The sequence below is a fragment of the Thalassophryne amazonica genome, chromosome 5 (genome assembly GCF_902500255.1).
Source record: "Thalassophryne amazonica chromosome 5, fThaAma1.1, whole genome shotgun sequence".
Taxonomy (NCBI): Eukaryota; Metazoa; Chordata; class Actinopteri; order Batrachoidiformes; family Batrachoididae; genus Thalassophryne; species Thalassophryne amazonica.
The window spans coordinates 108,070,023-108,097,619 of NC_047107.1; the positions used below are offsets into that span (position 1 = coordinate 108,070,023).

A 27,597-nucleotide genomic window follows, 5' to 3' on the forward strand; every position below is an offset into this window, starting at 1 on the left:
TTTAGCATTATCCGGCTGCTCGGATGTCTCCTGCGTGTTTGGTCCTTCCATTTTGTCTGCGCCATCTAAAAACTCCAAAGACCGACCGCACGAAAAGCAAAACCGCGTTAAGCGGCTCATGTGTTTTCCACAAAATGGGCAAAACATAACTCCATCGCTTTCCAACTAAAATAAACTTCAATCTGCCGCTCCTGGTTTCACTTCTGGGTCAATCCCAGAATTGGGACATTCCCTTTCCGGTTGATATTGTTGGGAAAGTGTAGGTACACGGACCCACAACAGGGGGCGCAAATGAACGGACAATGGAGGAAGTCAAATAACAACACTTTACTGTTGTGAATGGGCACAACAAACACAACAGATTACAACAATAGACAAAAAGCCAAATCACAAAAGGTGTCGTGTGGGCAGGCTCGAAGATAGAAGACGTCTGTCCAAAGTAGAACCGGAACCACATGATTTCCTCCACCACCAGACCCCGGGAATACTGGAGCCGCCAAGTCCCGAACTCCCAGGTGGCCACTGCCTCCGCGTGTCGGACCTGGTACTGCTGGCGAGGAACAAAAAAACAATTAAATGTGGGCGCGTTTGCACCCAGCAATCCACACGGCAGGAAAACTACCTCCACCTCTCGTTGGAAAAAGAGTCTGCTATACAATGCACAAAAGCCACAAAAGGTTACTGTCGAAAGATCACACAGTCAGCTGAGAACGTTACCTTCCAGGTAGAGCGATATCTCGGCAAAGAGGTGGAGACGTCGTCCTGCTGATGTACCCCTGCTGATCAGGTGATTGGTAACAGCTGTTGCAGGTGATGCCTGACAGCTGTCACCCTGGCTGCTCCTGTGAGGCGGCTGCGCCCTCTGGTGCCTGGAGCCCGCACTCCAGACAGGGCGCCCTCTGGTGGTGGGCCAGCAGTACCTCCTCTTCTGGCGGCCCACACAACAGATATAGAGAGTTGGGACATTCCCTTTCCGGTTGATATAGATTGTAAATTTGTTTCGGGACTTGTTAATTTGTTTCAGCGTTTGTAAAAGTGTTTCACGTCTTGTTAATTTGTTTTCTAAAATGTAATTTTGTTTTGGAACTTGTTACTGTGTTTCAGAATTTGTAATGTTGGTTTGCACCTCCAGGCCACCGTACCAAACACGTGCAAGTGTTCAGCTGAGCTCTGTTGAAATTCCATGAAGGGATGAGGAGCTCTTGGCCTAGCTGGTGTGGGTTTCATAGCTGCTGTGTTGTCAAGTGTTTATGAAAGCAAAGAAAAACACTGAAAATGCATTTCTACAATCAAAATAAGAGAAACCCCGTGCATCAGCCACTGAGAGCACAAAACGTCCTCAACAGACAGGATCATAAATCATTCAGGAATAAAAGGAGGTGTCCGGAGCACTCAGTCAGAAAAAATGATCTTTGAATAAGTTGCAGCAATGAACATTTCGACAGGCAATGTGTCATCAGATGAAGAAAAGGCAAGACGAAAAGTAGCTCTGGGCATCGTTCACCAAACACTCAATGCCAAATTGCCACAGGGTGTATAAATTAACTAGATAAATGAGACAGAATAAGAATAGTCACCAAACCTAAACCAAGGTTATTACAAAAATAAATAAATAACTAGCGTGTTTCCCGTGGGGATCCATGGGCTCTAGATTGGGTCGTGTTTATAAAATAGTTACCTGACATTTTTCAAGGGTTCAAGATTCTGTAATGAGTTGGAATGACGTGTGAGTCCAGAATGTTTTTAGATCCTTAGACCTCAACAGGTTTTTGTCATGATCTGTGATTGTTCAGCTATGTTTTAGGTCAGTGTTTTTTTGGTGATTATGTCTTCCTTTTCTCTTGGTGCTGGGTGGTGGGCGTGGTACTATCTTGACCACACCCACTTCTGGATCCTTCTGCACAGGTGTTTCTGATCAGCTGCCTATTACCCAGGTGTATATTAGTCTCACTGGTTGCACTGGTTATTCGCTCGATCGTTGCGCCTTGTGCCCTCGCTTCTAGCTCTGTTCAGTTTGTATCTTCCAAGTCCTGTTGCCACGTAGTATATCTGACCACCTGCCTGTTTGTACCGACCACGCCTTTTGCCTGATGATTCTGCTTTGTTTGCTTGTTTTGGACTGCCTATTTGTGTACCGAACCCCACTGAGTTTCTCAGTAAACGATCTCAACCAGAGCTATTGTGTCGCGTCCTGCATTTGTGTCCAGCCATTCCTGTCTGACTCTCCTGATAGTTTTAGAATAAGAACTCAACCCTTTTATTTCCTGTTAATGACATTTTTTAATGTTAATTTACTGTCTTAATGTATTTATAAATTGTTTAGGTTCTTGTTATTATATACACATTATTATAATTATCATTATTATTATTTTATTTTTACTTCTGTTTTGTCATTTGATTTTTAAATGGACCACAGTGGAAATAAGTGTTTTCACTTTCTTGTGTCATCCATGTATTTTTAACGTATTTACAACTATATTATGTACTTACAATAATGTTACTAAATAAAATCACACACACACACACACACACACACACACACACACACACACACACACACACACACACACACACACACACACACACACACACACACACACACACACACACACACACACACACACAGAGGCTACTTAGCTATTATAATATAGATTGCATTTCTTCATTGAGTGAATAAGATTTCACAGTGTTGGGTGCTGAAATCCAAAAACTTTCCTTGTGTAAGAAATGATCTGTTTGGGCTTGTGATGGCAAAGAAATAAATCCTACATCGGCCCTGAGGCTCACCGGTGCTGATGCTTATCTTTGGTTTCTGTAGCATGACACAGATGAGAATCCCCGACCTTTCTATTTACAGCTGGGTGGAGTGGGACAACACATGTCAAGTGTTTGGTCCAAGTAACAACCTCCAGTACTGAGAAATGAGGCAAAACACGGAAGTGGTAAATTTTGCAGGTCCTTGAATGGTAATTTGAGGCTGGCTCCAAAAGTGAGCCACACAGTGGAATGGACTGCTCTATCTGATCTATTTTTTTTCCCCATCAGATGAATTTCCCTTCCCATTGTTTATGCTTGACATCCATGTTTATTCTATTTATTTAAATTTTATTTCATGTGTGTATGAGAAAACCATGCAGTTTTATCTGATTTTGCAAGTGTGTGACCACAAAGGCTTGGAGACAAAGCGACATTGTGCAGAACCAGTGTGTGTTGTCTGGACTAAATCCGATGATGATGTTTGTTTTTTGGATGCACCCGGCCATTCAGGGTAATCACAGTGGATAGAGTACAGATCTGTATAGGGACTTGGCACAAGTTTTACGCTAGATGCTCTTCCTGACACAACTTTAGTTCTGCTGGGAGAAAGACACACAGCATCTGGTCTTGTAAATTGGTCTCCCGGGACTAATCATGACCTACTCCGTTTGACTTCTGAGATCTGACTGGATCAGGTGTAATCAAAGTGGGATGGCTACGATTAAATGTAAGGAAAAGTTCCCTGAATTCCCTGAATGTGAAGGCATTGGTTTGTGCATGTCAAAGTCAAATTTATTTATATAGCACATTTACAGCAACCAAAGCTGCCCAAAGTCCTTCACGGATACAAAATAAAAGGCTATAAAAATACAAAAATAGAAAATACAAGATCCAAACACTAATAAATACAATAAAAGTTTAAAACAAAAATGCAACTCTGCCCAAGTGTTGAAGACCTGTGCAAAAAGATGGGTGCAGATTTCCAAGGTGGATGGAAATGAAACATTGCAGTGGTGATGATGCTGTCACACCATCTGCTTGCTTTGACTTTGTTTTATCATCTGTTGCATGGGCAGAGGCGTGACTACAGTCTAGTTGAGAGCAGAGGCGCCCTGTTGCATAGGCAGCACTGACAAATATTTGGGGTAACAATGATTCATACCCCAATTTTTTTTAAAACATTATCACTGGAGCATTTATTCATTCATAAATTAAAACTGTTACAATTGTTCTGTAAAAAGGATAAACTCTCCTTATAATGATAGATTAAGCATTCATATCGCATGCTTATTTTAAAAATGCGTGCGTTATTTTTGGTGCTCAAATTCCATCATGAGAAAGAGAATGTAAAATAAAATTGCATGAGGGAAACAATTTCCTTCATGGTAGCTGCAGTAGTCTGGAGGAGGACTTCACAGTAGCACAAAAGATTCTGGGAGAACTGGAAAGCTAAATAATTGTTTATTGCAACAAGTTATTTGAGAATGTTGTATGGTAGTTCTTATGGTGAGCTTGTTAAGATTACATTGGTAAGTGAATGGTAAATTATGTTGTTAAAGTTATGTTGATAAGTCAAAATGAAGGAGCAACATTCGGCACCATGTGTATAAATTATATCTCACAGACTGACTTTCACTTCTTGGTTGGTTGTTTGGAATGGTTAGGTACAAAAACTACTTAAGGACTTATTGCTGCCACCTAGTGATATGGAGAAATGTGGCAGGGAAATGCTTAATCTATGATTTCTATCTTATTTTTTAAAGAACTATGTACTTTAAGTTATTTTTGTTTACAGACAAAATAATGAATATATCAAAGACTTAACCTATGACAAAATAATGAATATATCAAAGACTTAACCTATGACATTTGTGTAAATATATGAACATGACAATTTGTAGTCAACTAGCTGTGATATATAAGGCACCAGATAAAAATTTGCCTATGGACCCAAACTGATCAGGGCTCAGTGTTCCGCAACCATAGATCCCGACCCTGTCTGAAAAGACTTCTCATCGAGCCCACACATTTTGTGATCTCCAACATCCTTACACTCATTCAGGACGTTTACACTCACAAATGACTAGACTGAAGCTGCACACCACACTGCATTATTATGTTCTGCTATAAATGCCATTTGGGTATTAAATTATTTTTATATTTCCCTTCACCCTGCATTACCTCATCTTTTATCATTGTTTCTGAGCTAGGCAACGACAGCAGAAGACAAGAGACAGAAAAGCTTCTACAAGGTATTTTTTTCAAAGCAGCTTTGAAACATCTCTGCAAAGATGTAGTGATGTTTTCAGATAAAGCACTCGAGTACTTGTTGCAGCTTGATTTTGTGCAGCAATAATGGCTGCAACTGCTGTGCTGAGGGAAGTGGAAGGGAGGTTTCGGTTTGGATTGGAAATAAGGATATTCTGATCTCTGTGCTTAGGCAACAGCTGCATTTGCAAAAAATCAAATACATATGTGTGTCAGGAACTGTGAGGACATGGCATGACAGGCAGCTGGACACAAATGCAGACTCATTGCTCAGAGGTGGGATTTAGAAAAAGGTTTAATGAAAAACTGGCTCAGGTCGGTACACTGGATGACAAGCAGGCAGGCAGAGGTACAGACAGTCATGAGGCGGCGGTGTGTTCAGTAACAAGCAGAGTTCCAGCACGCGCAAACAGGTGTATCGGAGGAGGCAAAAAACGGAGTCAAAAACAAGCAGGGTTCAGGCACAGAGAAGCAAGTTAACTGGCTCAAGCAAAAGGCAAGGTCAAAACAGGCAAAGGTCATACACGGCAAGAAAACAGACTATGGCAGAAAACACACGAGAGGCTTGGAACGAGGCAAAACGCACAACGAACTAGCAGTGAAATAGAGGAAAGCATGGGCTTAAATACAGAGGTTAATCGGGGCGTGATGACAAGCAGGTGCAGGGAAGAAGGCGTGGCTGAGTGAGACAAGAGTGGAGTGACAGGTGGGCGTGTCAGACGAACGCAGCAAAAAGAGGAATGTGACAGTGACAGAACAAATGTTAAACGATGATACCTAGAATCCAAATGTGAGAAACAGGATAAACAAATGAAGGCAGAAACAGAACAGAAAATTAAAGGCTGGATCTAAACTAGATGAGAACTCAACATGTGGCAGGAGTGTACAGAAAAACCTGAGGGACTAATGTGCTCAAAACAGAGTGACTGAATAGCCAGAAAATGAGACAAAGACTAAACTAGAATGGAACTCAATAAGTGGCTGACGTGATAATTCTCAAAACCTAACTTGATAACACAGAATGACTAAATAAGAAACAGAGACTAAACTAGAACCAAACTTAACATGGGTGAAGTGTAACAATCATAAAACCAAGACTAAAGTGTAAGAAACAGAAAATAAACACTCAGAGCTAAACAGAAGGACCAAGACAGGGAAATGGACGGAGACTGGGGGACAAAAGCAGGTTCTGGGCCGATCCAGGACCAAAGCATGACAATGTGACAATATGTGGCCTAAATCAGATCTGAAAATAGCCCAGGCCTAAGAATGAGACATCCTGAAAGTTGGTCAGGGGTCTGGGGCCTGCTGTCAGGGCCTCCTGGGTCTTAGGCAAAATTAGATCCATTTTATGCCTTACTTTGGCAGTCAGGAATACTTCATCCAAATCATCATGGAAAATCCTGAAAATTCTCATGTCTGAAATACTGAAGTGAATGTACTCACAATGCAGAATTGATACATACCACATGGTAGCAAAAGATCGGAATCAGGTCCCTTGTACAGGTCAGGTGCTGGAGCATGCAATGGTGCCACATTTGCCCTGTACACCACACTATGGAACTGGCCTTGGTTTGAGTTGACATCCACACAGCCAGACCAGTGGTCCATCCCCACTACCTGAAAGTAGCCAATTCTTGTATTTGCGATAGACAGTCAGTGCTGACCTATAATACATCCTATACAGTACAGGCCCTGAGGTCCATTGGTGCTGGTGCTTATCTCTGGATACTGTAGCGTTAAGTGGATGAGAGTCTACGACTTCCTTGGGACAGGATGCCAGTACATCACAGGATACCGATTTAAAGCTGGGTTGACTGAGAATGCAGATGAAGTATCTTGTCCACGGATGCAGATAAGCAGCTTTACTGGGAATCAAATGCAGGTCTGCAGCCCAGGTTCATGTTTTTGACACAACTGCAGTGTTGCTGTTGATGCTCTACCACAGTGCAAACAGTAAGCCTCATCTAGTTCCCCTGAAGCAACAACTCATTTGTCACAGTCATTCCAGCGACATCCTGGGACTGTAGGAGAGGCTTTGTCCAACATCTTCATAATAAACTCTTTCCAGATATCTATGGCATATCTCTCCCTTAAACAGTTCATTTAGCAAAGCTCAAGCCATTTGAACTTTACACGATTTGGACTACATATATGCAGCATGCACCTTCATTTGGGTGAAGGTCACAGTCACTGGAGCCAAATGTCAGACGTGCAGTAGCCCTTACAGTCTTCATGTTTGAGTAGATAAATGTGCATGGCCCACATCTCGTGTCTTCTCACACATCAGCTTTTTGTGGCGCTCCTTGACTCCTATTTGCAGTGTGGAGCTGCTGTTCAGTTCACACGGTTATGGAATATGACTTTGTTAGTTATCCACCCTGTAGCTATATAACCCGTTGAAACGGTGGATTTCAGGATATCTTGCTGAGAAATGTGGTGGCAGTAACAGCTGCTGCTGATTACTTGGAGCTTGCTAGATCATGTCTGATGGCACTGTTGCTTTCAGAGGACTGTCACAGAGTGGTGAGAAGCCATTACGGACACTTTCGCCATCCCCATCGGATAGAAATAGCGGGCTGATGTCATCAGAACGGTGCTGACAGACTGGATCGGTACAAAAGTGAGACAATCTGCTCTCCCTCAGAAGTCTGATATCTCCTGCCAGCCGCGTAGCAGGGGGAGATGTTCTTCCATCGCGTTTATCGACTGGGAGCTGACCTCTAGCTTGAAAAGATCTTAAATGGAAACTCTGACTCCCTCTACATGAATAATTCAATATCTGTATATATAACTAATCAATGATTATGAGACAAAGATCAAACACAAATAGCAGAACACAGTTGGACAGAAAGCCTCAAAGTTGGCCTCATTAAAAACTGAGCCATAAATATCACCTCACCATCTGGTCAGGCTGCAGACAACAAATGTGAACCCATTTAAGGAAGGAATGCTACTGGTCCTAAAATACATCCTGTATGTTTGCTTAAGTTTAATAAAGTGGGTGATTTGCGAGTAAATACTTATGTCACAATATCCACACAAACCTGTGATAATATGTAATTTATTTTAAAAGGGTTTTTTTTGTATTTTCCACTCTACACTGACAGAAAAGCAGCAGTGGCCGAGGTGATCATCAGATCCAGGCTTTGGATATGAACAAAAATGACAATTTCAACCTACATTTGTTTGGTATTGTAGCTCTAATTTGATGAGTGGAATAAATTAATATTTTGAGAAATAATAACTATAGGGATTAACATGCTTTCCACTATACACACACAAAAAAAATGTTGAACTCCCTTGGTTCTAAAACTACACTGTTCAACGGCTCCCAATTCAGGCTGCATGCAGTACTAAATAAATACAGTGCTCAACGTGAACCACAATCAAAACCATATGAACACACATCAGTTATGGTAACCACTGCAGATAGCTTCTACTATATGACAAACTGAAACCCAGTTACATACTTGTTAATATTGGTTATAGTACAAGTGCTACTAAAACAATGTGCACACAAAGACAACTAAAATGACACTCAGAATGCACCTGAAGCCACAAAATAGTTGCCTTTTTTTAACCAATTTTTGCACAGGGGGATGCCCTGGACCCTCTTACATCTTACGTACCTTTGCCACATCAGCTGCTGATTTAAAATAGCCACATATTACTTCACTTGTGGAACACCCCGTGTCCCTTATGCCCCCGTCACACATAGCAAGAATTTGCTGGAAGCATGCCTGACACGGCAAATATTGCCATAATCCAACGCAGCCGGAAGGAAAAGAGGCATGGGCAGCAATGTCAGGACGCAGACAGACTGCCTCATCCACACCTGTCAGATCACATCCAGAGCATATGTAGATGACACAGACTGCTGTCAGACGGCCATAAAAGGCACTGAAGACTGCCCGATCTCCAAATGTCTAGATGGCAAGCACAGACCGGAGCGCTGTGTTCCTCACGCGCATGTGTGCAGCACAGGGCTGCAATTATCACTCAGCCGTGTGTGTGTGTATATGCATAACGCTGCATGGGCCACTAAGCATGTGCATGCAGGGTGCACGTACGCCTGCCTGCCACTGGACAGCTTCGCTCAAAGTTTGCTGGCATTGGGCCATGCAGTCCCTCAGATGGAGCACCTTTCCAGGAAACTTTCCTTTTTCTTGTTTGCCCACTTCAGGAGCACAACGCAACTCTGGACACCGCAATGGTTGGATTATCACATGGACTTACTTTTTATTTTTTGGGTGAGAGGATTTTAACCGCAGGTGGCTGTCCCGGCTTCATGTCCACATTTGCACTGTGAAACACTCCTGGACCATTGCTGGAGGTAAGATGTCTGTCTGTCTGTCTGTCTGTCTGTCTGTCTGTCTGTCTGTCTGTCTGTCTGTCTGTCTGTCTGTCTGTCTGTCTGTCTGTCTGTCTGTCTGTCTGTCTGTCTGTCTGTCTGTCTGTCTATCTATCTATCTATCTATCTATCTATCTATCTATCTATCTATCTATCTATCTATCTATCTATCTATCTATCTATCTATCTATCTATCTATCTATCTATCTATCTATCTATCTATCTATCTATCTATCTATCTATCTATCTATCTATCTATCAATTTTATTTATATAGCGCCAAATCACAACAAACAGTTGCCCCAAGGCGCTTTATATTGTAAGGCAAGGCCATACAATAATTACGTAAAAACCCCAACGGTCAAAACGACCCCCTGTGAGCAAGCACTTGGCGACAGTGGGAAGGAAAAACTCCCTTTTAACAGGAAGAAACCTCCAGCAGAACCAGGCTCAGGGAGGGGCAGTCTTCTGCTGGGACTGGTTGGGGCTGAGGGAGAGAACCAGGAAAAAGACATGCTGTGGAGGGGAGCAGAGATCAATCACTAATGATTAAATGCAGAGTGGTGCATACAGAGCAAAAAGAGAAAGAAACACTCAGTGCATCATGGGAACCCCCCAGCAGTCTAAGTCTATAGCAGCATAACTAAGGGATGGTTCAGGGTCACCTGATCCAGCCCTAACTATAAGCTTTAGCAAAAAGGAAAGTTTTAAGCCTAATCTTAAAAGTAGAGAGGGTGTCTGTCTCCCTGATCTGAATTGGGAGCTGGTTCCACAGGAGAGGAGCCTGAAAGCTGAAGGCTCTGCCTCCCATTCTACTCTTACAAACCCTAGGAACTACAAGTAAGCCTGCAGTCTGAGAGCGAAGCGCTCTATTGGGGTGATATGGTACTATGAGGTCCCTAAGATAAGATGGGACCTGATTATTCAAAACCTTATAAGTAAGAAGAAGAATTTTAAATTCTATTCTAGAATTAACAGGAAGCCAATGAAGAGAGGCCAATATGGGTGAGATATGCTCTCTCCTTCTAGTCCCCGTTAGTACTCTAGCTGCAGCATTTTGAATTAACTGAAGGCTTTTCAGGGACCTTTTAGGACAACCTGATAATAATGAATTACAATAGTCCAGTCTAGCGGAAATAAATGCATGAATTAGTTTTTCAGCATCACTCTGAGACAAGACCTTTCTAATTTTAGAGATATTGCGTAAATGCAAAAAAGCAGTCCTACATATTTGTTTAATATGCGCATTGAATGACATATCCTGATCAAAAATGACTCCAAGATTTCTCACAGTATTACTAGAGGTCAGGGTAATGCCATCCAGAGTAAGGATCTGGTTAGACACCATGTTTCTAAGATTTGTGGGGCCAAGTACAGTAACTTCAGTTTTATCTGAGTTTAAAAGCAGGAAATTAGAGGTCATGTTGTGAAAGTGTAGGAACACGGACCCACAACAGGGGGCGCAAATGAACGGACAATGGAGAAGGTAAATAACAAGTTTTACTGTTGTGAAACGAGCACAACCAATACAACAATCAACAATTTGGGGTTAAGCCGAATTCTGCTGGTGTCGTGTGGGCAGGCTCGAAGGTAGGAGACGTCCGTCCAAGTCGAACCGGAACCACCCAGATCTCCTCTGCCACCGAACCCTGGAAGTACTGGAACCGCCAAGTCCCGAATTCCCAGGTGGCCACTGCCTCTGCTCGTCGGATCCGGTACTGCTGGCAAGACAGAGCAACAACACACAGGTGTGGATGCGGCTGCACCCAGTAACACGGAGAGGGGAGAAGCCGCCTCCACCTCTCGTCACAATAAAGCAGGAAGGTGAGTACTTATCCAAGCAATCGGCTTTCGGTAGTCAGCTGTCCTGAAAGGTTTAACAAGTATTATCAGATAACACAGAATATGCTGCAGAGAAGGTTACCTCTATCTCAAGGCGATATCTCGGCACTGAGGTGGAGACGCCGTCCTGCTGATATACCTCCGTGCTGAGTGGAACAGCTGTGTCCAGTGATGGGTGACAGCTGTCACCCTGGCTGCTCTCGTGAGGCGGTAGCGCCCTCTGGTGCCTGGAGCCCGCACTCCAGGCAGGGCGCCCTCTGGTGGTGGTGGGCCAGCAGTACCTCCTCTTCAGCGGCCCACACAACAGGACCCCCCCCTCAACGGGCGCCTCCTGGCGCACGACCGGGCTTGTCTGGATGGCAACGGTAGAAGTCGGCCAGGAGGGCCGGGTCCAGGATGAAGCCCCTCTTCACCCAGGAGCGTTCTTCGGGACCGTACCCCTCCCAGTCCACCAGGTACTGAAAACCCCGGCCCATTCGACGGACGTCGAGGAGCCGGCGCACAGTCCAAGCCGGTTCCCCGTCGATGATCCGGGCAGGAGGTGGTGCCGGACCTGGGGTGCAGAGGGGTGAGGTGTGATGGGGTTTTATCCGGGAAACATGAAATACTGGATGGATCCGCAGTGAGGCCGGGAGCTGAAGCCTCACTGCGGCGGGATTGATGACTTTAAGGATCTTGAAGGGTCCGATGTATCGTTCCTGGAGTTTTGGGGAGTCCACTTGCAGAGGAATGTCCTTGGTGGACAACCACACTTCCTGCCCAGGACGATACGTGGGGGCCGGGGCCCGCTGCCGGTCTGCATGTTTCTTCGCCCTCGTCCGGGCCTTCAACAAAGCAGAACGGGCGGCACGCCACACCCGACGGCACTTCCGTAGGTGGGCCTGGACCGAGGGCACACCGACCTCTCCCTCAACCACCGGAAACAAGGGGGGCTGATACCCCAAGCACACCTCAAAAGGGGAGAGGCCGGTGGCTGACGACACTTGACTGTTGTGGGCGTACTCGATCCAGGCCAGGTGGGTACTCCAGGCCGTCGGGTGCGCGGCTGTCACACAGCGTAGTGTCTGCTCCAGTTCTTGGTTGGCCCGCTCTGCTTGCCCGTTGGTCTGGGGGTGATACCCGGACGAGAGGCTGACCGTAGCCCCCAGTTCCCGGCAGAAGCTCCTCCAAACGTGCGAGGAAAACTGGGGACCGCGATCGGAGACGATGTCTGATGGTATCCCATGCAGACGGACGACGTGGTGGACCAAGAGGTCCGCCGTCTCCTGGGCCGTTGGTAGCTTCGGGAGGGCCACGAAGTGGGCCGCCTTGGAGAAACGGTCCACTATCGTGAAGATGACGGTGTTACCCTGGGACGGCGGGAGACCCGTGACAAAGTCCAGGCCGATGTGGGACCAGGGGCGATGTGGACCGGGCAGCGGCTGTAGCAGCCCTGAGGTCTTTCGATGGTCGGTCTTGCCCCTGGCGCAGGTGGTACAGGCCTGGACGTAGTCCCGGACGTCGGCCTCCAGGGACGCCCACCAGAAGCGCTGCCGGACGACTGCCATGGTCCTTTGCACCCCAGGGTGACAGGAGAGCTTAGAACCGTGACAGAAGTCCAGCACTGCAGCTCTGGCTTCCGGTGGGACGTAGAGTCTGTTCTTTGGTCCGGTTCCGGGGTCCGGGTCTCGGGTCAGGGCCTCCCGGACGGTCTTCTCCACGTCCCAGGTGAGGGCGGCCACGATAGCGGACTCCGGGATGATGGGATCCGGGGGATCCGACGGTTCTGTTTTGACTTCGTCTTCGTGTACCCGGGACAATGCATCCGATCTCTGATTCCTGGTCCCGGGACGGTAGGTAATCCGGAAGTCAAAACGGCCAAAGAACAGTGACCAGCGGGCTTGCCTGGGGTTCAGCCGCTTGGCGGTCCTGATGTACTCCAGGTTCCGATGGTCAGTGAAAACCGTGAATGGCACGGATGTTCCCTCCAACAGATGTCTCCACTCTTCGAGGGCCTCTTTCACCGCAAGGAGTTCTCGATTACCGACGTCATAGTTCCGTTCGGCCGGGGTCAACCTGCGGGAAAAATAGGCACACGGGTGAAGGACCTTATCGGTCTTCCCGCTCTGGGAGAGCACCGCTCCTATCCCTGAGTCCGAGGCGTCCACTTCAACCACTAACTGGCGGCTAGGATCGGGCTGCACCAGAACGGGTGCAGACGAGAAGCGCCGTTTCAACTCCTTGAACGCGGCATCGCACCGATCCGACCAGGTGAAGGGGACTTTTGGTGAGGTCAGGGCTGTCAGGGGGCTAACTACCTGACTGTAGCCCTTAATGAACCTCCTGTAGAAATTAGCAAAGCCGAGGAACTGTTGCAGCTTCCTACGGCTTGTGGGTTGGGACCAGTCTCTCACCGCCGCCACCTTGGCCGGATCAGGAGCGACGGAGTTGGAGGAGATTATGAACCCCAAGAAGGACAAAGACGTGCGGTGGAACTCACACTTCTCGCCCTTCACAAACAGGCGGTTCTCCAACAACCGCTGTAGGACCTGACGGACATGCCGGACATGAGTCTCAGGATCCGGGGAAAAGATGAGTATATCGTCCAGATACACGAAGACGAACCGGTGCAGGAAGTCCCGCAAGACATCGTTTACCAAAGCTTGGAAAGTCGCGGGAGCATTAGTGAGACCGAACGGCATGACCAGGTACTCAAAATGACCTAACGGGGTGTTAAATGCCGTCTTCCACTCGTCTCCCTTCCGGATCCGAACCAGATGGTACGCATTCCTAAGATCAAGCTTGGTGAAGATACTGGCTCCATGCAAGGGGGTGAACACTGAATCCAATAAGGGCAACGGGTATCGGTTGCGAACCGTGATTTCGTTCAACCCCCTGTAATCAATGCATGGACGAAGCCCGCCATCTTTTTTACCCACAAAAAAGAAACCAGCACCCATCGGAGAGGTGGAATTCTGGATCAACCCGGCAGCTAATGAGTCCCGGATGTAGGTCTCCATTGATTCGCGCTCCGGCCGTGAGAGGTTGTACAGCCTACTGGACGGGAACTCACTGCCTGGCACCAAATCAATGGCACAATCATACGGGCGGTGAGGAGGAAGCGTGAGAGCCAGATCCTTGCTGAACACGTCCGCAAGACCGTGGTACTCCGCCGGCACCGTCCTCAGATTGGGCGGGACTCTGACCTCCTCCTTAGCTTGGGAGCCGGGAGGAACCGAGGAACCTAGACACTCCCGATGGCAGGTCTCGCTCCACTGCACCACTACCCCGGACGGCCAATCGATCCGGGGATTGTGCTTCAACATCCAGGGAAAACCCAGAACCACACGGGAGGTGGCCTGAGTCACAAAGAACTCGATCACCTCCCGGTGGTTACCTGACACCACCAGAGTTACTGGTGGTGTCTTATGCGTGATCGGCGGGAGTAGGGAGCCATCTAGTGCCCGAACCTGTACAGGCGAGGTAAGAGCCACCAGAGGGAGCCCTATCTCCCTGGCCCATCTACTGTCTAGCAGATTCCCCTCAGAGCCCGTGTCCACCAGTGCTGGGGCCTTCAGGGTTGAATCCTCATACAGGATCGTGACTGGGAGTCGTGTGGCAATGTGGGTGTGTCCCACGTGAATGTTTCGGCCCACCCCAGGCCCAGTCTCTAGGGGCGGGGCGTTGGAGTTTAACCGCTCGGGGCAGTCGTTTGCAAGATGCTCAATCGAGCCACAAACAAAACAAGCTCCGTGGGCCCGCCTCCTTTGTGCTCCAGGTGCCCTAAATGTTGCCCTGCTCGTGTCCATAGCTTCGTCAGCAGGGGGAGCCGTAGCCGCACGGAGCACAGGAACAGGGGAGCGTGGGGAGGGCGGAGCTCGGTCGGAACCGGAAGGGAGAGGGACGACGCGTGCCTGGCCACGCCCTTCGCCTCGTTCCCGTCGGCGTTCTTCTAACCGGTTGTCGAGTCGTATGACTAGATCGATGAGCCCATCTAAATCCCGCGGTTCGTCCTTCGCCACCAGGTGCTCTTTTAGGACCAGTGACAGTCCGTTTACAAAGGCGGCGCGGAGGGCAGTGCTATTCCAGCCGGACCTCGCAGCCGCGATGCGGAAGGCGACTGCATAGGCAGCTGCGCTCCGACGCCCCTGTCTCATTGACAGTAGCACGGTTGAAGCGGTCTCTCCTCTATTGGGGTGATCGAACACCGTTCTGAGCTCCCGCACAAACCCATCGTATGTATGAAGGAGCCGTGAGTTCTGCTCACAGAGCGCTGTAGCCCAAGCGCGTGCCTCCCCGCGAAGCAGGTTGATTACATAAGCTACTTTGCTAGCGTCAGTCGCGTACATCACGGGACGCTGTGCGAAGACGAGCGAACACTGCATAAGGAAATCCGCGCACGTCTCCACACAGCCTCCGTATGGTTCTGGAGGGCTTATGTATGCTTCTGGGGACGGAGGGAGGGGCCGTTGAACGACCAGTGGAACGTCACTATTACGCGCAGGGTCCTCGGCAGGGAGAGCCGCAGCGGCGCCCGGAGGGCGCGCTTCCACTTGTGCGGCGAGAGCCTCCACCCTGCGGTTTAGGAGAACGTTCTGCTTGGTCATTAAATCCATCCGAGTGGTGAAAGCGGTGAGGATCCGCTGCAACTCACCGATTACCCCTCCCGAAGACGCCGACGCGCCCTGTTCTTCCATTGGCCGTTCAACAGCCGGTTGACGCCCCTCGGGATCCATGACGCTGGCCGAGATATCCTGTTGTGAAAGTGTAGGAACACGGACCCACAACAGGGGGCGCAAATGAACGGACAATGGAGAAGGTAAATAACAAGTTTTACTGTTGTGAAACGAGCACAACCAATACAACAATCAACAATTTGGGGTTAAGCCGAATTCTGCTGGTGTCGTGTGGGCAGGCTCGAAGGTAGGAGACGTCCGTCCAAGTCGAACCGGAACCACCCAGATCTCCTCTGCCACCGAACCCTGGAAGTACTGGAACCGCCAAGTCCCGAATTCCCAGGTGGCCACTGCCTCCGCTCGTCGGATCCGGTACTGCTGGCAAGAGAGAGCAACAACACACAGGTGTGGATGCGGCTGCACCCAGTAACACGGAGAGGGGAGAAGCCGCCTCCACCTCTCGTCACAATAAAGCAGGAAGGTGAGTACTTATCCAAGCAATCGGCTTTCGGTAGTCAGCTGTCCTGAAAGGTTTAACAAGTATTATCAGATAACACAGAATATGCTGCAGAGAAGGTTACCTCTATCTCAAGGCGATATCTCGGCGCTGAGGTGGAGACGCCGTCCTGCTGATATACCTCCGTGCTGAGTGGAACAGCTGTGTCCAGTGATGGGTGACAGCTGTCACCCTGGCTGCTCTCGTGAGGCGGTAGCGCCCTCTGGTGCCTGGAGCCCGCACTCCAGGCAGGGCGCCCTCTGGTGGTGGTGGGCCAGCAGTACCTCCTCTTCAGCGGCCCACACAACAGGTCATCCATGTCTTTATGTCTGTAAGACAATCCTGCAGTTTAGCTTATTTAGTTTATTAATGCTGTAACAGCCTGGCACAAGTTCCATGTTATATCTTGTACAGAGTTAGAAGGTGATCATTTATTACAGTGTGAGATCCATTCAGCTCTGATCCCGATGTCTGCAATGACGCTTTACTGCACACCACACAGAGGCACAGCTGCCCGTGTTATGATGGAGACAATAGTTCACATTATTTACATCGTCCATGTGAAGGAATGGACAAATATCTGTACTGTAAGGTCCATTGTGGATATAACAGCCTGTTCAGATTTGCGGTGGCGTGTGCACAGTAGCACACAGAGCTTTCAGTTTGATAGCCTCTGTTCACATTTAATGTACATGATAATAATTCAGAATTATTATCGTTATGAAGTGTGCCAAATCCGTGTTTTCGGGGGGGTGGGGGAGTGGATATTATTATACATGGCACATGCAGGTCATACCGGCAGGTTTTGCAGTGCCAGATCCATCTTGAGGTTCCCTCGTATGAGCGCAAATCATTTTGGATCCCGTTTTGCAGCCATCAAAATATGTAAATTGCGGTCAGATGGTCCTCAGATTGCACATGGACCGCTGTCACATAGGTGTCCCATCTCAACCGCGCCCGGAGAGTTTTGAACATATGCATCACACTCGGGGCCCCCAGCTGATTTTGACCAACTGTGCTGACTTCCGCAGATGGCTGTCAGAACATTTTCAAACTGAAATCCGACACTTTTTGCATGTGCGCCATTTCATATTCCAACACCACTCTGCGTGATTCCGGCTATGTGTGACTGGGCCCATCCATCTGGTCCATCAAGATATCGAGATGACAGTATGTGAATGGTAAACCAGTCTGGAGAAAACCGAAAAACCATTGCAGTATAAGGAGATGAGTGAAGAAAGCCACCAGGACACCCACGAGAACTCTGAATGAGTTACAGGTTTCCATAGATCAGACAGGAGAAATTACGGAGAGCAAATTTTGCCTCTTGCGAAATCTATATATACATTTATTGCCAAATGTGTGAAAAAAAAAAATTCATAATAAAAAAATGGCACTTCTTAGTAAGTAAGTAAGTAAGTAAGGTTTATTTATATAGCACCTTTCAAGATAGAAATCACAAAGTGCTTCACATAAGAACAGAGAAATTAAAAACAGCAGAAACATAAAACCATAAAAACTAGGTAAAAGCCAGCCTATACAAAAGGGTCTTTAGCTTCACTTTAAATGTTTCAACAGAGTCCACGGAGCGTAGGTCCAAAGGCAATGCATTCCACATTTTAGGTGCCACCACCTCGAAAGCACAGTCTCTGGTCTTCAGTCTTGTCCTAGGCACAACCAATAGGCCCAGGTCCGAAGACCTCAGAGACCTACTTGTCACATATGGATGTAATAGCTCGGTGATATAAGATGGCATTTGACCATGCAGAGCTCTAAAAGTCAGTACTAGAATTTTAAATTGGACTCTGAAATGGATGGGGAGCCAGTGCAAGGAGGAGAGGATTGGGGTTATATGTGAGCTCTTTGATGACCTCGTCAGCAGCCTCGCAGCCGCATTCTGAACCATTTGTAAGCGGTCCAAAGAGGACTTGCTAAGGCTAAAAAAATAGAGTAGTAGTCTTAGTGTTTTTTGCTGTAGAACTACCTGCTCCTTCAAAATTTAGCAATGAAAAGTCTAAATATAATACAAATGCTTGTTTTTTTTGGTGTTAAACCTTAAAAACGCACCTAAAATAGGCATTTTCCAGTGACAATTAGTTTTAAATGTGTGATTTCATTATGCAGTAAGTGAGTGAATTCATGTCCTGGGATATAAGGTTTGTTCCAAGTTCACATGTTGTGTTATTTTGCTTCGACTTAAAATTCAAGCTTTCCAGGCAGCAGTGACTTCATCCTTCATGATTATTTGTCCAAGGGCTGAGTGACAATTTTGTTGGCAAAATTTTGTGTTTTAGGTCAGACAAAGTATACTTTACTATATGGTGGTGGTGTTTTAAAAGTTGTATTCATAAACTGCCTATCAAAATAATCAGTTGATCCTATGCAGTTGAATGATACTTTACTATAAGCAATATCTAATTGTAGTTAAAAAAAATTAACATTTATCTCAAACCATACATACTCCTTAAATTTATGATGTGTGAAAAAATTATATTATGTTGCAAAAAAGAAAAATCTCATTCCTTCAATTTTAATGGTAGACTCCAAAACCTTTAACTGGTAATACCTATTTATATAGGTTACATGAAAGTTACATAAATATATCTATCACCAAAAAACAGATATGGATTTTTTTTTTCAAAACATTTTTGTGATTTTCCAGGCAGTTATTAGTAACATAACTTAGCATATCTGTCAGGTTAGCTGGGGATGTGTATCCTGTTGGTATATTTTAGAGACAAGAAACCTAATTAAGCATCTGTATTCATGAATTATTCAATCCGCAAATGTGGATTCTTTGTCTGAAAATAAAGCAGATGCCGCCAGAGCATCCAGATCGCATCGGATGCAGATCTTGTATCAGCAAGCTCTGGCTGATCTTGGACTGTGGTATACAGTAGTGTTCAGAATAATAGTACTATGTGACAAAAAAGATTAATCCAGGTTTTGAGTATATTTCTTATTGTTACCTGGGAAACAAGGTACCAGTAGATTCAGTAGATTCTCACAAATCCAACAAGACCAAGCATTCATGATATGCACACTCTTAAGGCTATGAAATTGGGCTATTAGTAAAAAAAAAAGTAGAAAAGGGGGTGTTCACAATAATAGTAGCATCTGCTGTTGACGCTACAAACTCAAAACTATTATGTTCAAACTGCTTTTTTAGCAATCTTGTGAATCACTAAACTAGTATTTAGTTGTATAACCACAGTTTTTCATGATTTCTTCACATCTGTGAGGCATTAATTTTGTTGGTTTGGAACCAAGATTTTGCTCATTTACTAGTGTGCTTGGGGTCATTGTCTTGTTGAAACACCCATTTCAAGGGCATGTCCTCTTCAGCATAAGGCAACATGACCTCTTCAAGTATTTTGACATATCCAAACTGATCCATGATACCTGGTATGCGATATATAGGCCCAACACCATAGTAGGAGAAACATGCCCATATCATGATGCTTGCACCACCATGTCTTCACTGTGAACTGTGGGTTGAATTCAGAGTTTGGGGGTCGTCTCACAAACTGTCTGCGGCCCTTGGACCCAAAAAGAACAATTTTACTCTCATCAGTCCACAAAATATTCCTCCATTTCTCTTTAGGCCAGTTGATGTGTTCGTTGGCAAATTGTAACCTCTTCTGCACGTCTTTTATTTAACAGAGGGACTTTGAGGGGGGATTCTTGCAAATAAATTAGCTTCACACAGGCATCTTCTAACTGTCACGGCACTTACAGGTAACTCCAGACTGTCTTTGATCATCCTGGAGCTGATCAATGGATGAGCCTTTGCCATTCTGGTTATTCTTCTATCCATTTTGATGGTTGTTTTCCATTTTGTTCCATGTGTCTCTGTTTTTTTTGTGTCCATTTTAAATCATTGGAGATCATTGTAGATTAACAGCCTATAATTTTTTGCTCCTGTGTATAAGTTTTCCCCTCTCTAATCAACTTTTTAATCAAACTACTCTGTTCTTCTGAACAATGTCTTGAACGTCCCATTTTCCTCAGGCTTTCAAAGAGAAAAGCATGTTCAATAGGTGCTGGCTTCATCCTTAAATAGGGGACACCTGATTCATACCTGTTTGTTCCACAAAACTGACGAACTCACTGACTGAATGCCACACTACTATTATTGTGAACACCCCCTTTTCTACTTTTTTTTTTTTAAATAATAGCCCAATTTCATAGCCTTAAGAGTGTGCATATCATGAATGCTTGGTCTTGTTGGATTTGTGAGAATCTACTGAATCTACTGGTACCTTGTTTCCCATGTAACAATAAGAAATACGTATACTCAAAACCTGGATTAATCTTTTTAGTCACATAGCACTACTATTATTCTGAACACTACTGTATGTGAACTTTTTTGGTTGATTTATGAAGATTATCTCCTTTGCAAATGATGAAAGCGTGTTAAAATGTTATTTATGCAGTGCTACTTCCTTTTCCCCGCTCATATTCATGATTATAACGTTTAATAAACCTATCTGTAAAATAAGGCTTGCAGCAGCAAAATGGTAAGATATTTTGCATTTTGCATTGCAGCGCTGAATTCCTGAGAGAATTTTAGAAACGAATGATCTGTTATTTTTATTATTACTGATAAGTTATTTTCATAAAGTTGAAATTGGATGATTTTGGCAAGAAGTTGTGAGTCAGACCTCGAACCTTGTTATATTTAGTGCTCCAACTACCTATGGCCTCTGAAAACATAGGGCATCCCTTCACTGACTTCCTGTCCCAGTGAGATCAGATTTTAAGGTTCTGCTACTAACCTATAAAATTATTAATGGACTGACACCTCCTTACCTAGCTGACCTAATTAAACCTTACATACCGGCCCGGGCTTTACGTTCTCAGGGTGCAGGACTACTTTGTGTCCCTAAGGTGAATAAGAAGTCTGCGGGTCACAGAGCTTTCGCTTATCGTGCCCCTGTTCTGTGGAATGATCTCCCTGCATCAATAAAACAGATTCTGTGGAGATTTTCAAGTCCAGACTTAAGACGCACTTATTTTCCCTTTCATATGGCTAGCATACTGGTACAGTTTTGTTTTACGCTTTTTACTCTTTTAATTCATTTATTAGTAATTGGAGCGGGCTGCGGCCTCAACTTTACTTAAATTCTGGGTCTTTTAGTGACGTTTAGGGCTAGTGGCTGGTATTTCTCTGTTTTGGTTGTTGTTTAATGCTGGCAAATTATACAGTATTTTTTGTCTTTCTGATGCCTGATTGTTTTTTCTGTTTAAGGTGCAGCTCCATCCAGAGATGGAGTTGTATTCGTGTTGGCGATCCTCCTGTCCTGTGCGTCAATAGCATTTCTTGTATATTCATCCGTGAATTGTTCTGTAATTTATGTTTGTAGTATGGCCCAAGCAGAGGGTCACCCCTTTGAGTCTGGTCTGCTTGAGGTTTCTTCCTCGGGGGAGTTTTTCCTTACCGTGGTTGCTCTGGAGGTTGGTAAGGTTCGACCTTACCTGTGTGAAATGCTTTGAGGCAACTCTGTTGTGATTTGGCTCTATATAAATGAAAATAAATTAAATTATAGGGACTGTGTATAAAAATGGCTGTAATCACTAAATGGCTCACATATTTCTGCAAAACCTTGAATTAAAGATGCTCAGGTCCACTGTGTCCAAATACTTATGGACCCGACTGTACATACACAGACATGTTAAATGAGATACCATTGAATGAGGTCAGAGTTATCAGACAGATAATCATATCTGGCTGTGGTCCAAATTGGTGATAACTGATGCGGCAGATTGGATGCTGGCACTGGCCAGGAGAGGCTTTACCAAAAAAGGATTGGCCTTCATCATCAAATTGCAAAAAAACCTTCTGATTTATATGAAGTTGCTTTTAATCCTATAACACGATTATGCGCATTCCTGCTGAGCAGACAGTTGACATTTTATAGCTGAGCACTTTGGGCAGCATCTATTAAAAGCATCAGACCACAATTTTAATATTGTCTGGTTGTCATAAACGGCTTAAAAGTGCACTTGTTTGCGATGCAAGGCAAGGACGAAAGCATCAGAGCTGGAATGTGGCCAACAATAACATATTAATGCCTGCCTAAAGGCTGGCTGAAAACAGCATATTGGTTCAGACAAAAGCTGCTGATTCAGAGCTCAACTTTTAAGAATTCAACTGAAATGAACACAACAAGAAAAACATTAATGCCACTTGGTAGGATTTCAGGGTGTTTATTAGCCTAATATAGAATTAATAATCTGTTCATTATTTAATTTCACGCAACAAAAAAATCAACACTTTTCTGCAAGCTTAGATTGAGTCCTTCATATGTTTATATGGGCTCCTTCCTGGAGTTGATACAGTCGCCCAAAAGGGACACACTGACTCCACCCTTTCCCATTTGGCAGGAGAGCTGAGAGACAGCAGCTGGACGATGAAGAAGAAGAATGGTAGTGCAGGCTTACTAGGTTGAGAACACTTGTCTTTATGAAATGGAGGATCACACATATTGCTTATCACAAGAGAATACAGATGCCAGACTGTGGCTGCCCACTGCTCCTAGTGGCTGTATTGTGTATAACTGTAATTAGGATGGGTTAAACGCAGAGGACAAATTTTGTTGTATGCATCTATATACGTGTGTACAGTGACAATAACGGCTCTATTCTATTCTAGCAGGCAAGGCAGCACAAATCCCCACCATCAAACGAGCAAAAACATGAAGAGAAACGGTAAAGTAATTTACTTAAAAATGACTTATGCACTGCATGGACAAATCTTCAAACCAGAACAATTTGCAGTATGTAATTATTTTTATTTCAGGAGAACATTGGTGGCATTTGGTGGAACATTTTTAAGTTTTATTGCAATTACAACTTCTTACAGCATTAAATTAATTGAAACAGAATGAGCGATACATGCAGACGGAAACATCTGGCGGAAGAGGAACGCTTTTACTTTAGACTTTTTTAACTACAGCAGAGGTCTCAAACCGGTTCCAGAAAGGGCCAAGAGGGTGCAGGTTTTCTGTGCAACCACCCACTCCAGCAGGTGATTTCACTGATTAACATCACTTTGAGCAGGTGAAATCAGTTTATCAGTGAAATCACCTGCTGGAGTGGGTGGTTGCACAGAAAGCCTGCACCCTCTCGGCCCTTTCTGGAACCGGTTTGAGACCTCTGAACTACAGTATACATGGTGTGAATAAAAACTACATACTGCTTGCCAAATAACCGACAACTAATCCCGTTGTCGCAGACCAAACAGGTCACCCCTAAAAATTGGTCCACCACTGCGCATGCTTCATTTCGGACCTCAGCAGCTCATCTGAGACAGAGTCTCTTCACCCAAATTGATCAAAAGGATTAATGTGATTATCAACCATCAGATGAAAAGGTAAGACCTCTTAAATCATTCTAAAACCAGTTTTAAGCAGAAACGAGGCAATACTCTAACGTTATGAAATGACTGATGCGCAGTGAACACATCAGCTAGCAGCTTGTGTAGCCACGGCGCTCTGATCGCTTCCTCTGTCTTTTATGATGAAATAATGCTGAATTTATGTGGACATGATTGTCGTACAATAGCTTCAGATAACTGTCGCTGAGACACATGATGACTGGAGTGCAGTTTGAAGCAGAAACGAGTTGATAATCTGTGAACCGCTGCTGATGATGATGCATGCGCAGTGAAGGCAGGGCGGACCAATTTTTAGGGGGGACCATTTGGTCGGTGGCAGTCATTAGTACAATGCTGAAGAATAATGTCTTCAAGAAAAGGAATTGAATTTGCAACCTGCAGTGGCTCAGCTGTTAACAGTTTGACTTTGGACCGACACACACGGTGGTCTAAAGAGCCCTAATGCTGCCAAACAACAACAAAATAGGAACAGATGCTCATTACAGGAATCAGCTCATTATCTCAGCATGCTGTTATAAACAGATCTGAAAATGTACAGCCTCAATAACAAGGCAGTGCAGCTACAGCGCCACCAAGTGGTTGTTTTACTAACATAGGAAAAAACAAGCTCTGGGAAAACTGACATGCTGTGATTGTGAGGCAAACAATGAGACTTTTTACAGAGGGAAATCACAACAACAACAACAACAATAATAATAATCCTAAAATCTGTGTCTGACAGAAATGCACCCTCACAAATAATGTTTGAAGCATGACTGAAAATGTATAACATCTAAATAGAAACTAAAGATGATGGCATAACAAAACTGAGAATGCAAAAAAGCTACTCAAATGCTGACATGATTTTAAAGTGACAAACCTTTCTTAATAATAGCAAAAAAACAAACAAAAAAAAAACTTAAATTCTACTGCAGTCTCACATCATATTGCACAGACATACATACATAGAGCACACCGTGTATCATACAGCGCCGGACTTACAACATATTTAATTTTGCAAACATATTTGCACTTGTAGTCGGAAACTGCTGTATCTTCTTGTGATTAAACAAAATTTGTTTTCTTAGTTTGATGAAATGGGAGGGACTGGAGAATTTGTACCATACTTCATACTGTATGCACAGAACTACCTAAATAACATTACAACAACAATAGTGTACCCATCAAATACACTGCAAGGTGTATTTGATAGGTACATGATTTCATATCAGGTAGAAGCCTGATATTACAGAAAAAACAGGCACATTTCAAAGAATTCTACATGTTAAAACCTAAGCTAGCAAGAAGAGCATTGTGTGCAGTGGGCCAGAGAAGCTAACTCAACTACTAGCCACAATAACAACTGCAATAAGGGGGTACACTTGAACTCTCTCTAGCATTGTTCTGCAGCTGCAGACTACAGTGACCTCATACAATTGTAAAAATGTAAACATGTCATAACTAACCAATATATGGTGACAGCTTGCATCGTTTTAAATATTTTTTTATTTATTTTTTTTTACTTACACCAGGTTAATACCATTTCCCTTCTTGCACATGAGGTCGTAACAACTACAGACCCTGTGCAGTCGATGCCATTAGATCACCTGACGTTCAAGGAAAAGCAAAGTTTCCCCCTGGTGAGACGATGGACACGGAGGTTTCACATTCAGCATAATGTTGCAGAAATTGACTCGAACAAAAGTAGGATGTTTCGTTCCAAATTGTGTTTTGTCATTACCCATAATGCAATGTATTGCTACACAATGGTGCATGCATGCAAAATCTTTAAAAGAGTTTCAGTAGTTTGTGTTCCTTTCTACATCACATTCTCAACACTATTTCAGATCTTTCGGAAATATGGTTAAGTACACTATGTGTGTGTGTGTGTGTACATACAACATTACCATCTTTTTATGTGCTCAGTTGTATTTTCTGTAGATTATCTGCTAAAGTTTAGGGGATAACAAGGACTTAGACTCAATGCCATGGCGTGTTGCCAGCCTTTTAATAACTGCTTGTTACGAGCCATAATTCATTAACAAACAGTAAATCATGTATTCTTTGCCCTGAATTCTGGTCTGCTGTATTTTAAGCCATGTGAATTTCAACTCTGGTTATTTCAGACCAGAAATCATTAACCTCTGGTTCCACTGTGACCTGGAATTTTTCCGGGTTCAGATAGATGCTCTTTGGAGTATAATGTTACTGGCCACTTACTGTTCCTTGTCCTCAATAGATAAGTGTTATAAATATTTAAACAGCAGAACATTCAGGGTGTTAGCCCACGTGCACAAAGAAAAGTCATGTGGCATCCCCAAAACAGTGACAGCAGCACTAACGGTCTAATGGTCACATGACTGCACGTTCTAAAGAAAATTACATTATGCAACATGTGAAAATCAGGGATCTAAGCATAGATGCAGGCACATGCATCATCTGTCTTTTTTTTATAAGAGGCTGAGAGGACAAGTCAAGAATATATGTGAATATATGAGATATGATGCCTGTGTGTGTGTGTGTGTGTGTATATTATATATATATATGATCGAACGTTCTTGCCTTTTTAGTTTAAGAGCAAGGAACTATTCATTCATTTTCAATACCCGCCTACTCCAAGTAAGGGAAGCTGGAGTCTATCCCCAGTGGTCAAAGGGCAAAAGACCAGGTACAACCCTGGACAATCTGTCAGTTCATCTCAGGGTCACAAACAGAGACATTCACACTCACTTTAAAGTTTCCAGTTCACAGAACTTGCCAATCTTTGACAGTGGGAACATTAATCAATCTGCCCCAAAGTTTCTGTTGGCATTTGAAGGACGTCATGTAAAATCATACAGTGGGGAGGAAAAAGTTGCTTGCAGTAGTACAAGCAGTAACTTCATAGTTCTGCTCATTTCTGATAGATGCCACCTCTTCTTTCAGCTCAGACCGTCACTGGCTATGATCTGTTTGACTGATCTGCCAGCAGCAGCTGCAGATTTCTGAAGGTAGTTTAAGTGGACACATGTAGCTGAAAATGAGCGTCGCTCATGTCCCTTCCTAGATGATGTCTGTGAGAAAAGCTTAGATGGCTGCTGAACATCCAATGTGACTTGCTGATGGAACATCTCTTTTGTAGAGTTGGAGCTCACTGTGGGAACACAGGAGGAGAATTCCTTCAACATTTAGTCCAGAGGAACCTCTGACAAGCTGGGCACAGCAGACGCTGTAACCAGCTTAGATTCTTTCAGCTTGTCCAAACCGAAGAGCAGGTCCAGCTGGGTGACTGGCCGCAAACGCTCCTCATCGACAGGACTGGAGAAGTAGACACGAGGTCAGAGGTCAGGCACAGAGGTAAAAAACGGACAATATCCTCCTGTTCACTTAGTCTCTCGATTACATTCACCCAATTTTGTTCGCTTTTCACCTGATGTCTTCACCACCAAGCACAATGACCAAAACAAATCAATGCTTTTACTGCAGATTTAAACCCTTAACTTGCAAAACAAAACAAAACTAAAAAAATGATCTCAAGGACAAATGTCCAAATAGGTGCTGCTACCATGGGAGTAAAGATGGAAAAATACAGCAAAAATAGTTTGTTGACTTTGGACAAAATGGAATCGAAACACAGGCAACATTCAACATGACCAAGGTCTTACCGAGGTGACCTTGTGTACCAAGTCTCACTTTGTCAAAATACCGCAAACATAAGGTTTTACACACTCATCCCCTGGCGGACACAATTAGAACTGAAACGTGCGCAGTGTCAAACTTGTCCACCATGTTACACTTTGACAGAAGAAGCCTTTGTCAAGATATCGTGCACACAGATATGCACAAATCTGATTTACTGTATGTTGTGC

General features: G+C 44.6%; 1 protein-coding gene across 2 annotated transcripts in view; it reads right to left on the reverse strand.

The window, feature by feature from the left end:
- Positions 1-23,860: 23,860 nt before the first annotated feature.
- Positions 23,861-27,597, reverse strand: part of atad1a (ATPase family AAA domain containing 1a) — a 79,079-nt gene continuing 75,342 nt past the window's right edge. For both annotated transcript variants that reach the window (XM_034171077.1, XM_034171076.1), the window contains one exon: positions 23,861-27,046. In XM_034171077.1, the coding sequence (XP_034026968.1) occupies positions 26,917-27,046 (130 nt within the window). In that variant the 3' untranslated portion in view covers positions 23,861-26,916. The remainder of the gene's footprint in view (positions 27,047-27,597) is intronic.